This window comes from Hemiscyllium ocellatum, chromosome 35 (genome assembly GCF_020745735.1).
Source record: "Hemiscyllium ocellatum isolate sHemOce1 chromosome 35, sHemOce1.pat.X.cur, whole genome shotgun sequence".
Lineage (NCBI taxonomy): Eukaryota > Metazoa > Chordata > Chondrichthyes > Orectolobiformes > Hemiscylliidae > Hemiscyllium > Hemiscyllium ocellatum.
In genome coordinates this window covers 44,821,379-44,834,251 of record NC_083435.1, presented here as the reverse complement: position 1 = coordinate 44,834,251, position 12,873 = coordinate 44,821,379, and the positions used below count along the sequence as shown (strand labels likewise).

Below are 12,873 nucleotides of genomic sequence, written 5' to 3'. Positions count from 1 at the left end.
GGATTGTGGTCATTTGTGATTGCTGTCGGATTTCTGGTTGATATTTCATAAACCAGTGACAAAAATCACAGATGACTAATTGTCATAATTCACTCGGCACTGATCCTTCAGTCCCAATACCCCCAGGGTCATCACAAAAGTTCAAGATATAATCCTGTTACTGAAAGGCCCAATTTTCCTATTCAATGATTTCAGGTTAACAGACAACATTGACAACAGACAACATTGTATTTAAGAAGAAATTATTACTCAATACAAATTAATCAGTTCTAACCTCAGATAAACAAAGTACAAATTATCAACTGATAATTTTCTCTGTTAAATGTACCAATTATTAATCTCACACACATAGTCAAACAAAAGAACATTTAGCCTATGAGTGGAGTAATAAAAAATTAAGGGAACACATTTCAACTAATTACCTATCTAGTAGATTTAATTAAGTGTCCTGTCTTTTCCCAAATCCTTATGATTACCAGTCCCCTTCTTTCCAAGACATTTGCTGCACATATGGTAGTTAGCACACTGTGTACTTGGTTATAGGAGGCAGTTTGCAGGCAAATGATTTATTAAAGTGGTTAGCTATTTTCCGTTTTTTTTCTGGGAAGGACAGCGAGAGAGAAAAAAAAACAGGGGGCTGCTTTAGAGTCTTTCAGTTCCTGGTTTGTTCACACAAAGATAGTTCACCACCCAAGCACTAACCAGACAATTGTTATCATGCTGAGTATTCCTGACCCATACAACTGGGTCCTAATTTTTTTTTCAATCAAAAGGCTGTGTCTGGGCAGAACTGGCTTGAATATAAATCCATAGTGTTTATGAGTCACCAGCAGCTTCCCCCATCGCTTGAAGATGCAGTGTAAATACATTGAGTTCTAAGAATTTGCCTTAGAACTGCATCATCTCCTTCAAAACTTTCTGATTTAAAGCAGTATTCGTTTCCCATTTTGATGAACTAGAGGTGAATAGAATGGAGGAGCTCAGAGATAAATAGGAGGATGTGGGTGGGGATGGAGATGGGAGGAAGGTTACTGGGAAGGCAAGAGGTAGATGCGGGTAGAGGGTGTTAGAGATATGTCGGAGAGGAGGGTGGTGTGGCTATGTGCAGATCATGTGGACAAAGGCAACAGAAACACTTCAAAAAAAAACTTTCAGTTGTGCCAAAACCGGTGATTGGATTTTGTGGCCTGTTTGCAGAGAAATTTCACTAAAATAAACATTACTAAACATCACTTTAAGTACTTTTATTTAAGTTTGGCGCATTGTGATCTGATTGATTTCAATGTGTAAATATTTACTGGATAATGTCTTCTCTCATTTTACAATGTTTATGTTTCAATAATTGGTGATGGGGTGCTTGTCCAGGGACACAGAATCTGAGGAATTACTTATTTCTCTCTGGCAGCAACTGTAATCCAGGTGGAATAATCCATCTCGAATTGGACTTGTACTGACAACCTTGTTCTCTGATTCAGGGCATTGTTAGTTTAAGTCCCACTCCAGGACTTGAACACAAAATTGATGGCTGAAACTACAGAGAAGTACTGAGGGATGAAAGAGAGTACAAAGATAGAGAGTGGCAAAGCCATGGAGTAATTTGAAAACAAGCACAAAACTCATGAAAACCAACACTGAGCTCTCAGTGGGAAGAGTGGGTTATTTCTTAAATTTTTATTCCTGATACATTTTTGGAACTATGTCTAAACAATAGAACAGAAATATTAGAAGTTATTTTCAGCCATACCCTCTCAACTAAGTCAGAAGATTGCAATTTCACCCAGAGTCTGAGTACTGTTGCTTGACGTTCCAATGTAGTACTGAGGTAGTGCTGCACTGTTAAAGAAACAGTTAATGTTAATCCAAAATACTGTCTGCCCTCTCAGATGAATCTAGAACATCTCTTGAGACTGGAAGGACAAGGAATATATCCCGAGTATCCTGGTCAGTGTAGATCCCACAGTCACAAAAACAGATGGTCCAGTCAGTATTACATTAATGTTTGTGGGATCTTGCCATGAGAAAACAAGGCTGCCAGTATTCTGAAGTAACAAACAGTGGTTAAATTTTACAAAACACATGATTGTCTAAATGATGCTTTTGGACACCCTGAGTTTGTGAAATATTCGTACAGGACACACATGGGTAATTCTCAGGTAGATGCCAGTGTTGTCACTTGGTTAGAAGTATGGCTAGTTCTGGAGTTTGACTTCAATTCTACAGCCAAGATACAACTTTTGCTGTGGTCTGTGACATTTATTGATATTATTAGGAAAGAACTAAATTAAGTGAAAACTGAAATTAAAGCAAACTATAATATATGAAAGAGAGTACTTGGTTTTTAACAGCGTTGTTCAGAACTTAGTCAAAGCAACAAAAAAACTGCCTCTATTACACATTTGCTTCAGGTTTAAATTTCTTTTATGGGCTTGAGCTTGACAACTAGTCTTCACAACCACCAGGGGTTTGTTAAGAATGAAATGACGTTAAACTTTTTTTTTAAAGGAATTCCTTATCAGTTGCATGTCTTATGACAACTACTTGTTTTCTGATGTCTTCCTGGCTCTACAGCTTTCAGGCTAGTTTTTGGAATAGCTGGTGACAAGTTTGCTGTCGGGAAGGGGCTCATTGCTCAGTTCTCCTGTTTCTGGACAAAAAGATTTGTCATTAATTCTGACTGTCCTCCTGAAAAGCAACTGGAAGATTTCTTAACACTATGTTTCCACAGCATGTTGCATCTGCCAAGATCCCAGGGATAACTGCCTATGTTTTGTGACACCTATACATACATCAGAACATCAGAGTATTAGTCATTCGAACATCACTAATCTTATATTTGCCCAAAAATGTTTATTTTCACATCGTGAATTATGGTAGAGAAAAATTTGCTTTTTCCACTAACGTAGTGTTTGTGCGTGTATTTGTTTTGGGTTATCTTGAGAAGTAAGGTTTTTTGTTTCATGTTACAAACTTTGTGTGTTAATTAGTTTTGCATCATCAATGAATAAATTCTATGTCATAATAATTAATAATTTTGTCCTCATTACTGAAACGTGGTTAACAGTTCTTTTTTATTGTAAGTCGAATAGATACAACTAAACATAGCGGGAAAGGCAATTACATTGATGTTGTGGCTGTGCAGCAATGGGACTAAGGAGTGAAAGTGCACTCTTCCCATCTTGGACAGAACAGTAACATCCTGGACAAGTATTTTGGAGAACATAGTAGTTTGAGAAATGTGAGCATTTCATCCAGTAACTGTTTGAGAGAGATAAAGCAATGATGCAGTCTAACAACAATGCTCTCTCAAACAGTTAATGCTTGAAATACTCACCATCAAAGACATTATCCAAGCTCCACTTCTAAAACTATGGATAAAGTTGTTCAGTTTATGTTAACACGCTGGATATAAACAAAACTGGGTGTTTTCACTACATAGGGAGTTACTCTAATTCCTGTTTCATTGACACTTCATCATTGTAAAAACCAAAATTTGAATAACAAAAAGGATTGCATAATCATTTAAGTGGAATAACAAATCATCTGCTGAAAACTTCTCCAGAGTCAATATCAGCCAGACAATTAACACCCAGACAACTCCTGATGGGTCTGGAAGATTAACAGTTGTGTTTTAATCTGCTATAGGAACAACTGTCTCAAAGAAAATCCCTCACACAATACAATGCAAGACACATCCACACCATAAGATTTATTAATAATCTTTGCAAAGGCCCATAAACAGTCAGCCTTTGTCTCGATGATAATTGCTTCTCTTTTCATCGCATAGTTTCCATAGTTCTGAACACTTTTTAACTGTGTAATTCTGAAATAACAGACAGATTAGATTAGATTACTTACAGTGTGGAAACAGGCCCTTCGGCCCAACAAGTCCACACCGACCCGCTGAAGCGCAACCCACCCATACCCTTACATTTACCTCTTACCTAACACTATGGGCAATTTAGCATGGCCAATTCACCTGACTCGCACATCTTTGGACTGTGGGAGGAAACTGGAGCACGCAGAGGAAACCCACACAGACACGGGGAGAATGTGCAAACTCCACACAGTCAGTCGCCTGAGGCGGGAGTTGAACCCGGGTCTCTAGCGCTGAGAGGCAGCAGTGCTAACCACTGTGCCACCGTGCCACCCATAGACCAGGGGTCAGTGCTGCTCCATTGCACATCTACTGATAAAATCTACACTTTTAACTCCACGTGACAATGGAGAAACCTCTGGCTAGTAAAATGTACCACTAACCTCTACTTGTGCACTCTTTAAGTAAACCTGCTTTCATCAAGTCAGTGAAGCACAAATCACATTTCAGCAAAAGTTCCTCAAAAGCCTTTCAAAGGGACTTTTAAAAATAAACTGTTGACAACTCTTCAACCAATCAACCCATAATGATAAAATTGTAAATAGAGTCAAAGAGATGTACAGCACAGAAACACACCCTTCGGTCGAACCCATCCATGCTGACCAGATATCCCAACCCAATTTCGACCCACCTGCCAGCATGTGGCCCATATCCCTCCAAACCCTTCGTATTCATATACCCATCCAATTGGCTTTTAAACGTTGCAGTTGTACCAGCCTTCACCATTTCCTCTGGTAGCTCATTCCATACATGTACCACCCTCTGAGTGAAAAGGTTGTCATTAGGTCTCTTTTATATCTTTCCCCTCTCACCCGAAACCTATGCCTTCTAGTTCTGGACTCCCCCAGTCCAGGGAAGAGACTTTGTCTATTTATTCTATCCAGGCCCTTCATGACTTTATAAACCTCAATAGGTCACCCTTCAGCCTCCAACGCTCCAGGGAAAACAGCCACAGACTATTCAACCTTTCGCTGTAGCTCAAATCCTCCAACCCTGGCAACATCCTTGTAAATCTTTTCTGAACCATTTCAAGTTTCACAGCATCCTTCCAATAGGAAGACCAGAATTGCACTTCTTGGTTTTATTTTGTATTTAAGTGGATACTTTTTCACTGTTTATTAAGGATGACACACACTTTACTTGGAAATTGAAATTTAAAAATGAACGTTTGGATTTTTAGTTCTTTCTCAACTAAAAAGGCAAGTGGAACTGTGTAGTCACTTGTGATCACACAAGAGTAGATACATTTCCTGGAAGCTGATTCTAATTTTTTTTGTGAGATACATCAACACCAGATGTCCTTCCATTAAAAAGTAAATTACCCAGCAACAGGGTTTTGAATGGTCGATGAGGGGCAGTTTGTTACTGAACTGGGAGGAGAAAAGTCAGTTGGGACTCAGACCTTCAAGCCTGAGCAAGTGAAGTAACATTCAAAGAACTTGCAAAAAATTCTAACTGAAACCAAGATCAAGAAATAACTGAGCGGCTACTGAATTGAGGGACTTTTGCAGTCAGAATACCAACAAACTGTGACAAAGTCATCTCATTTCACCTTTAGAAGGGTAGATAAAGTTTGCATATTACTTATTAACAATCTGTTTTGCTACATGTTAGTACATAAGGTTGTTACAGGGAATACATAATTTCCTTCAGAATGTGGCCACATTCAGGCATGAACCATCCCAGAGATTCAACTGGTCGTTTCTGACACATGACAACTCATGGGATGGTGGTTTTCCATGCACTATTCTCACCAGGATCACTTCTACATTTCCATGTATTTTTACGGTGTGAAGGATTCCTGAATGTAAAAAAAACGTACATGAAATAAACCGTACTTCACATTTAACTTTACCAACGTTGCTGTATTCCTTACAAAGTCAGAGTGCACAAAACGAGGAACTGGAGGAAATGGGCTCCCACAATTAACAAAATGGGATGAGTAAAACCACATTCAATTTCAGACAAGTGAGCAGTATAAGTAAAATCATTTGTTTTAAAACTCACAAAATATAACAGTTGATTTCATAATCCTTCAGCATTGGTATTGTCATTCACAAGTTGTTTGCTGCTTTTTGTTCTGTATACCAATCCCACTGAACATTCTTCACATTGAGCTTATTTCAAACTTTACACTTGAAGTAATCCTCTGCAGGGGCCTTCTTTGGTGATCAGGTCAAAGGTTAAATTGAACTTGTTGAATGGACAGATGATGGGAGAGGTTTGAGACGGACAGTGCTTTGGAACAACAGCTCTCCTGTGTGAGGACTGGAGAGTAAACCACACAGTCAACTTTCAGTGCAACTCAGGCAGCTGACTCAGCTCCAAGTCTGTGTGGAGGCATAAATGTCTGGTGAGAGAGGAAAAAGTGGTGATACAATCCTGACACATGACGCACTGGGAGGTATACCATGTTGCTTCACTGATTTCCCAGAAAATCCAAAGATCCAGAGATCTGACAATTGTGTGGAGACTTCATTACAGAACATACTTCGACTAGGTTACCTCCCTGTGAGTGTGTTGATGGACCAGAAGATACACAGACTGTACAAAGACAGTCACAAACATTGGACTCAATAATTTCTCCGAAGTTTGAATCCTGTGGACTCCCAGATATTTGAAGACATCATGAAAGGTTCATCACAGAGCATACATTACTCCCCTGTGTGGACCCTCTGATAGAGCAAGAAGCTCTAATAATTTGAGAATTTAACCTCCATGTGAATGCTTTGATGGCTGTGAAGAGTTGATAAATTTAAAAATGATTTGATACACATATACATGAATGATCTTCCCTATGTGAATAAACTGATGTCTGTGTAGACTCAATGACTTCAAGAATGAGTTGTGACACAACTTATAAATGAATAGTTTCTCTTAAGTATGAATTCTCTGATGGAGCAACAGTCTCCAAGAGTTAGGGAATGAACTGTCATGCAACTAACACTTCAACAAGTTCTCTCCTGTGTGTACTCGTTGGTGTGTGCGGAGGTTCCCTGACTGTGTGAACGATTTGTCACACACCTCACACCTGAATGGTTTCTCCCCTGTGTGAATCCTCTGATGGATCAGGAGTCTTTGTGAAGTGGGGAATGATTTGTCACACACCTCACACTTAAACAACTTCTCTCCTGTGTGAATACGTTGGTGTGTGCGGAGGTATCCTGCCTGTGTGAATGATTTGTCACACACCTCACACTGGAAAGGTTTCTCTCCTGTGTGGACACGTTCATGAATGCGGAGGTTTGATGATGATGAGAATGATTTGTCACACACTTCACATCGGAATGGTTTTTCTCCAGTATGAATCCTCTGATGGAACAGGAGTCCTGATGACGTGGGGAAAGATTTGTCACACACCTCACACTTAAACAACTTCTCTCCTGTGTGAATACGTTGGTGTATGTGCAGGTATCCTGCCTGTGTGAATGATTTGTCACACACCTCACAATGGAAGGGTTTCTCTCCTGTGTGCACACGTTGGTGTGTACGGAGGAATACTGCTCGCGCAAATGATTTGTCACACACTTCACACTTAAAGGGTTTCTCTCCTGTGTGCATACGCCGGTGTATGCGGAGGGATCCTGACCAGGAGAAAGATTTGTCACACAGTTCACAGCTGAATGGTTTCTCCCCTGTGTGTACACGCTGGTGTAGGGTCAGGGATCCTGAATGTGAGAAAGACTTATCACACACTTCACAGTTGAATGGTTTCTCCCCTGTGTGAACACGCCGATGTAACTGGAGATTTCCTGACTGTGAGAATGACTTGTCACATAGGTCACATTTGAATGGTTTCTCCCCAGTGTGAATCCTCTGATGGAACAGGAGTCTTAATGAAGTGGGGAATGACTTGTCACAAAAGTCACATTTAAACAATTTATCTCCTGCATGAATACGTCTGTGTATGCGGAGGTATCCTGCCTGTGAGAAGGATTTGTCACATACCTCACAATAGAAAGGTTTCTCTCCTGTATGGACACGTTGGTGTGTATGCAGGTATCCTGACTGCGAGAATGATTTGTCACACACCTTGCATCGAAATGGTTTCTCTCCTGTGTGGATGCGTTGATGTACTCGTAGGTATCCTGACTGTGAGAAGGATTTGTCGCACACTTCACAATGAAAGGGTTTCACTCCCGTGTGGACACATTGGTGTATGCGAAGGTATCGTAACTGTGAGAATGATTTGTCACACACTTTACACTGGAATGGTTTCTCCCCCGTGTGGACACGTTGGTGGTCAAGGAGTTTTGATGACTGGGAGAATGATTTCCCACATTGACTGCATACGAATGGCTTCTCCCCTGTATGAATGTGTTGGTGCATGAGGAGGGTTGATGACGATGAGAATGATTTGTCGCACACATTGCATGTGAATGCTCTTTTTCCCATGTGAATGTGTTGGTTATTTATCAGGTATGATGACCTTCCGAAATCAATTTATACACCACAAATTTGAACCATTTCTCCCAAAAATGAATGTGTCAATGATTCATGAATGTAGGTGACTTTACAAAAACTCACGCACTGTTTAACAGTTTCTCTATCATTTAACTCATTTGGTTTTAACAGATTTTCGACAGGTGCACCTTGTTGACAGCTTACTCGCTTACACACATGAACTGCCTCTCACCTGTAAGAAAGAATCAGTGATTCATGAAACTCAATGAATGATTGAAGTGTGAAGTTTACTACACTTGGAGTCACTCATACTTCTTCCCAGCTCAATCTGACTGATCACTCATAGGCAAACTTTGGTTTTGATGGAAGGCTCCACACTACTGATCACTTTCAGATCTGTTGCTTTGTCAACTCTCCTGAGCAAGAACAATTTACTGAGCAAGCGTCCGTGTTCAGCAGTGCTGTGAAGGGACTATATGTCTTCCCACAGTTGTGTTATTCTTCTCTGGGTGATGATCTTTGTATTCTCTGCTGTCATACAGTGAAATCCTTCTGCAAAACAGGAAATGGAAACATGATTTCTTCGAATTCCCCCCCTCAATAAACTGGTTGAATTCTTTGTCATTTCATCTTCGCATTTTCAGATTAGGGCTGTCGCTGACTCAATAGCATTTGTTGTCATTCCGTGGGTGGCACGGTGGCACAGTGGTTAGTACTGTTACCTCACTGCGCCAGAGACTCGGGTTCAATTCCCGCCTCACGCGACTCTCTGTGTGGCATAGTGGGTTTCCTCCGCGTGCTCCGGTTTCCTCCCACAATCCAAAAATGTGCAGATTAGGTGAATTGGCCATGCTAAATTGCCTGTAGTGTTAGATAAAGGGGTAAATGTAGGGAAATGGGCCTGGGTGGGTTACGCTTCGGCAGGTCAGTGTGGACTTGTTGGGCTGAAGAGCCTGTTTCCACACTGTAAGTAATCTAATCTAATCTAATGTCCCTTCAGAATGTGATGCTGACCCATTTGAACTATTACAGTCCCCGAGGTGAGGATAGGAATTATACTACAGAATGCAGCTAGGAATGAAATTCCAGGAGCTTTCCCCAGAGACAATAGACAGTGGAAAGGTTAATAACCAGCTTCCAATATACACAAAAGCCAACAATATGAAATCAGGAAGAATGCTCAAACACTTTGCAACTCCCACCTTCTCATATTCAGGAATGAATCATCAACAATACACAGCCTGGAAATCAGAGAGAAATGCTTCCAATAAACACACTCAATATCCAACACACAGCTGCAGTCAAACAGTTCAGCACAAAGCACCGAGTAAACAGCTCTCTCAGCTGGATCTTCTCACACAGCATAAGGGACATTTCCACTCCTAATTACCCACAGGATAGTCAGACTGCCTGAAGATTGGTGTGGATATTATGGGATACAATTTCTGTAAAAGCTGCTCCTTCACTCACCATCTCCTCACTTGGTTTTCAGTCCCTATAGGAAGTGAACCAGCTCTGGAAGAGGAAGAGGAGACAATGAGCAGAGTGGGTGGACTTTCTGATTGACGTCTCTCACAGTCAATCCAAATATTTCTGGAGCAACATGAGTTTCCTGAAACTTGGGAAACTGACCGGGGAAATGGAGGTGACTTTGAGCAGCAGATCAAGTGGGGATTTAAACTTGTCATTGTCCAATCTGAATAAAACCTCACTTATTGCATCTGCTGTCACAGTTCCCCTGGGAAATGTTTGACAGAGATTTCTAATGTAGGAGTAGCATCCTTCATCAACGCATTCACACAGGTTGGAGAAACCTGTTGCATCAGAGAATTCACACGGAGAAACCATTCAGATGTGAGGTGAGTGGCAGGTTTTTCGTACTCTCATCGATAGTCAGGAATTACCAAATCACTCACAATGTGGAGCAACCATTCAGGTGTGAGGCAGAGAGCAAAATTTTCACACGGTCACTGGATCTCCTTACATCCCCACACATGGGAAAGGAAGAATACTTTGTGAGGGAGAGAGTATGTGAAGAGCAGCTAGAGGTTAAGTGGATGTTACTAATCAATTGTTCTTGGAATTGAGAGAAGACAGTCAAGGAGAATTTAAGGAATAATCCTTTGAACGCGCTACATCATTCAATTTAATCATAGCTGGTCTGTGTTTTAAATCTAACTTCGTGTCTTGACTCCATAACACTTAATCCCCTTGTCTCATAATGAACAAATCAATCTCAGTTTTAATATTTTCAATTGACCTCCAGCTTCATGATTTTAATGGGGAGAGAGTTCCAGGTTTCCAGTCCCCTTTTTGTGAAGATGTGTTTGCAGACATCACCCTTAAACATCCTCATTATTATCTCACTATCCAAGGCACCAGACACATCTTCCAGGTGAAACAATGGTTTTACTGCACTTCATTCAATTTAAGAAAAATAAGGAATCATTTGTCAGTTATAGACAGCAGAGTTCAAGTAACTCCTGAGAAGAGTATAAAGGCAGTAGGAGGACACTTAAAGGGAAATCAGGAGAGTGAAAAGGAGACATGAGATAGCTTTGGCAAATGGATAAATACACTCAGGACAAAATGCTAAGTAGGGAGAGTATAGGGCCCCTTAAAGATCAGCAAGGCCGCCAATGCGTGGAACTACAGGAGATGAGGGAGGTACAAAATGAGTATGTTGTATTAATGTTTACAGTGGAGAAGGATTTGGAAGATATAGAACGTGGGAAAATAAATAGCGACACATTAAAATATACCGTATTACAGAGAAGGTGCTGGATGGCTTAAAATGTATAAAGTTGAATAAAACTCTCGCACTTGAGGGGGTGTACCTTAAAATGCCATGGAAAGCCAGGGATTGTTGGGCCTCTTGCTGAGATATTTGTGTCATCAAAAGCCAAAGCTGAGGTGCCAGAAGACTGGAGGTTGGTTAATGTGATGCCACTATTTAAGAAAGATGGTAAGGAAAAGCCCGGAAACTATAGACCGGTGAGCCTGACAAAGTTGTTGGGCAAGTTGTTGGAGGGAATCCTGAGAGACAGGGTTTACAGTATTTGGAAAGGCATGATTCATTACGGATAGTCAACATGGCTTTGTGCATGGGAAATCGTGTACGAAGAGGATTGGCGAGGGCAGAGTGGGGATGTAATCTATATATTCAGTAACGCATTCAATAAGGATGCTCATCTAGATTGTTTAGAAAGGTTAGGTGACATGGAATACAGGAAGAACTCACCATTTATATAGAACGTAGAACATTAGTACAGGCCCTTCGGCCCTCAATGTTGCGCAGACCTGTCAAAATAATCTGATGCCCATCTAACCTACACCGTTCCATTTTTATCCACATGTATGTTAAATGACCTTAACATCGGCACATCTACTATTGTTGCAGGCTGTTACACACCCCTGCTACTCTCTGAGTGAAGAAACTACTCCTAATATCTGTCCTAAATGTATTACCCCTCAATTTAAAGCTATGTCCTCCCATGTTAGCCTTCACCGTCCAAAGAAAAAGGCTCTCACTGCCCACTTATCGAACCCTTTGATTATCTTATATGTCTCAACTAAGTCACCACTCAACCCTCTTCTCTCCAACAAAAACAGCCTCAGTTTCCTCAGCCTTTGCTCATACGACTTCCCTTGCATACCAGGCAACATCGTAGTAAATCTCCTCTGAACCCTTTCCAAAGCATGCACATCCTTCCAATAATGCAATGACCAGAATTGCACAGTACTCCAGGTACGACCTTATCAGTGTCTTGTACAGCTGAAGCATGACCTTATGGCACCAAAACTCAATTCCTCTACCAATGCCAACACACCATATGTCTTCTTAATAACCCAATCAACCTGGCTGGCAACTTTCAGGGGTTTGTGCACCTGGACATCGAGATCTCTCTGTTCATCTACACTGCCAAGAATTTGACCATTAGCCCAATACTCTGTTCCTGTTATTTCTTCCGAAGTGAACGACCTCACATTATTCTGCATTAAACTCCATTTGCCACTTCTCAACCCAGCTCTGCATTTTATCAATGTCCCTCTGATGGATAAAGAAGTGGCTCGAAAGTGGACACGCGAACGTCTGCTGCAACAGTAGTAGACTCGCCAACAGTAAGGGGGATGAATTGCGATTGCAGATTTGTATTTGCAGATACGTTGTATTTTGTTCAAAAAGCACACAAACTGTCAGTAGTCCATCCATGTGATATTTTATAAGTTCCAATAGAACCAGCCTGACTCAAGGTCGGGATAAAGACAGACTCTGACCAGACTCACACATTTAATGCATTGTCGGAGCTGAGATGTCACCACTTTTATACTGATAAAACATTAAGTTATCTCAGGACTGTGACTTGTAAGAAGTTCGGGATTTCTACATTAGTAAATCGAAACCGCCATCCATATTCTATGTGATAAAAGACTTAAGAATAATCTAGGTTTGTTCAATACACCGCATCAGTTGTATGACAGTTTGATCTTTTCCTGTAAATTCTGTGTCCTATTATCCTGCCCCACTAGCCACCTGACAGTGCAGCACTCTGAAAGCTTGGACTATAGCCTGGTGTTGTGTGATTTTTAACTTT

The 12,873-nt window shown here is 40.8% G+C and overlaps 2 protein-coding genes across 4 annotated transcripts in view; one reads left to right on the top strand and one right to left on the bottom strand.

The window, feature by feature from the left end:
* Nucleotides 1–3,057: 3,057 nt before the first annotated feature.
* LOC132832512 (zinc finger protein 227-like) lies at nt 3,058–9,773 on the bottom strand. 2 transcript variants are annotated; one of them, XM_060850583.1, is made up of 2 exons: nt 9,749–9,773; nt 3,058–8,830 (listed from the first exon to the last, which is right to left on the bottom strand). In XM_060850583.1, the coding sequence occupies exon 2, from the start codon at nt 8,267–8,269 to the stop codon at nt 6,815–6,817; it is 1,455 nt and encodes a 484-aa protein (XP_060706566.1). In that variant the 5' UTR covers nt 8,270–8,830; nt 9,749–9,773; the 3' UTR covers nt 3,058–6,814. The 2 variants fall into 2 exon arrangements, with proteins under 2 accessions (XP_060706566.1, XP_060706567.1); XM_060850584.1 differs by lacking the exon at nt 9,749–9,773 and adding an exon at nt 9,481–9,729.
* A 103-nt stretch (nt 9,774–9,876) lies between these two features.
* LOC132832520 (zinc finger protein 271-like) overlaps nt 9,877–12,873 on the top strand; it is a 29,021-nt gene continuing 26,024 nt past the window's right edge. For both annotated transcript variants that reach the window (XR_009646959.1, XM_060850600.1), the window contains exon 1: nt 9,877–10,137. The gene's annotated coding sequence lies outside the window, so the exon portion shown is untranslated. The remainder of the gene's footprint in view (nt 10,138–12,873) is intronic.

Bases quoted from the DNA above. Each gene is read 5' to 3' on its own strand.
- LOC132832512 (XM_060850583.1), bottom strand. From the start codon at position 8,269: ATGGGAAAAAGAGCATTCACATGCAATGTGTGCGACAAATCATTCTCA.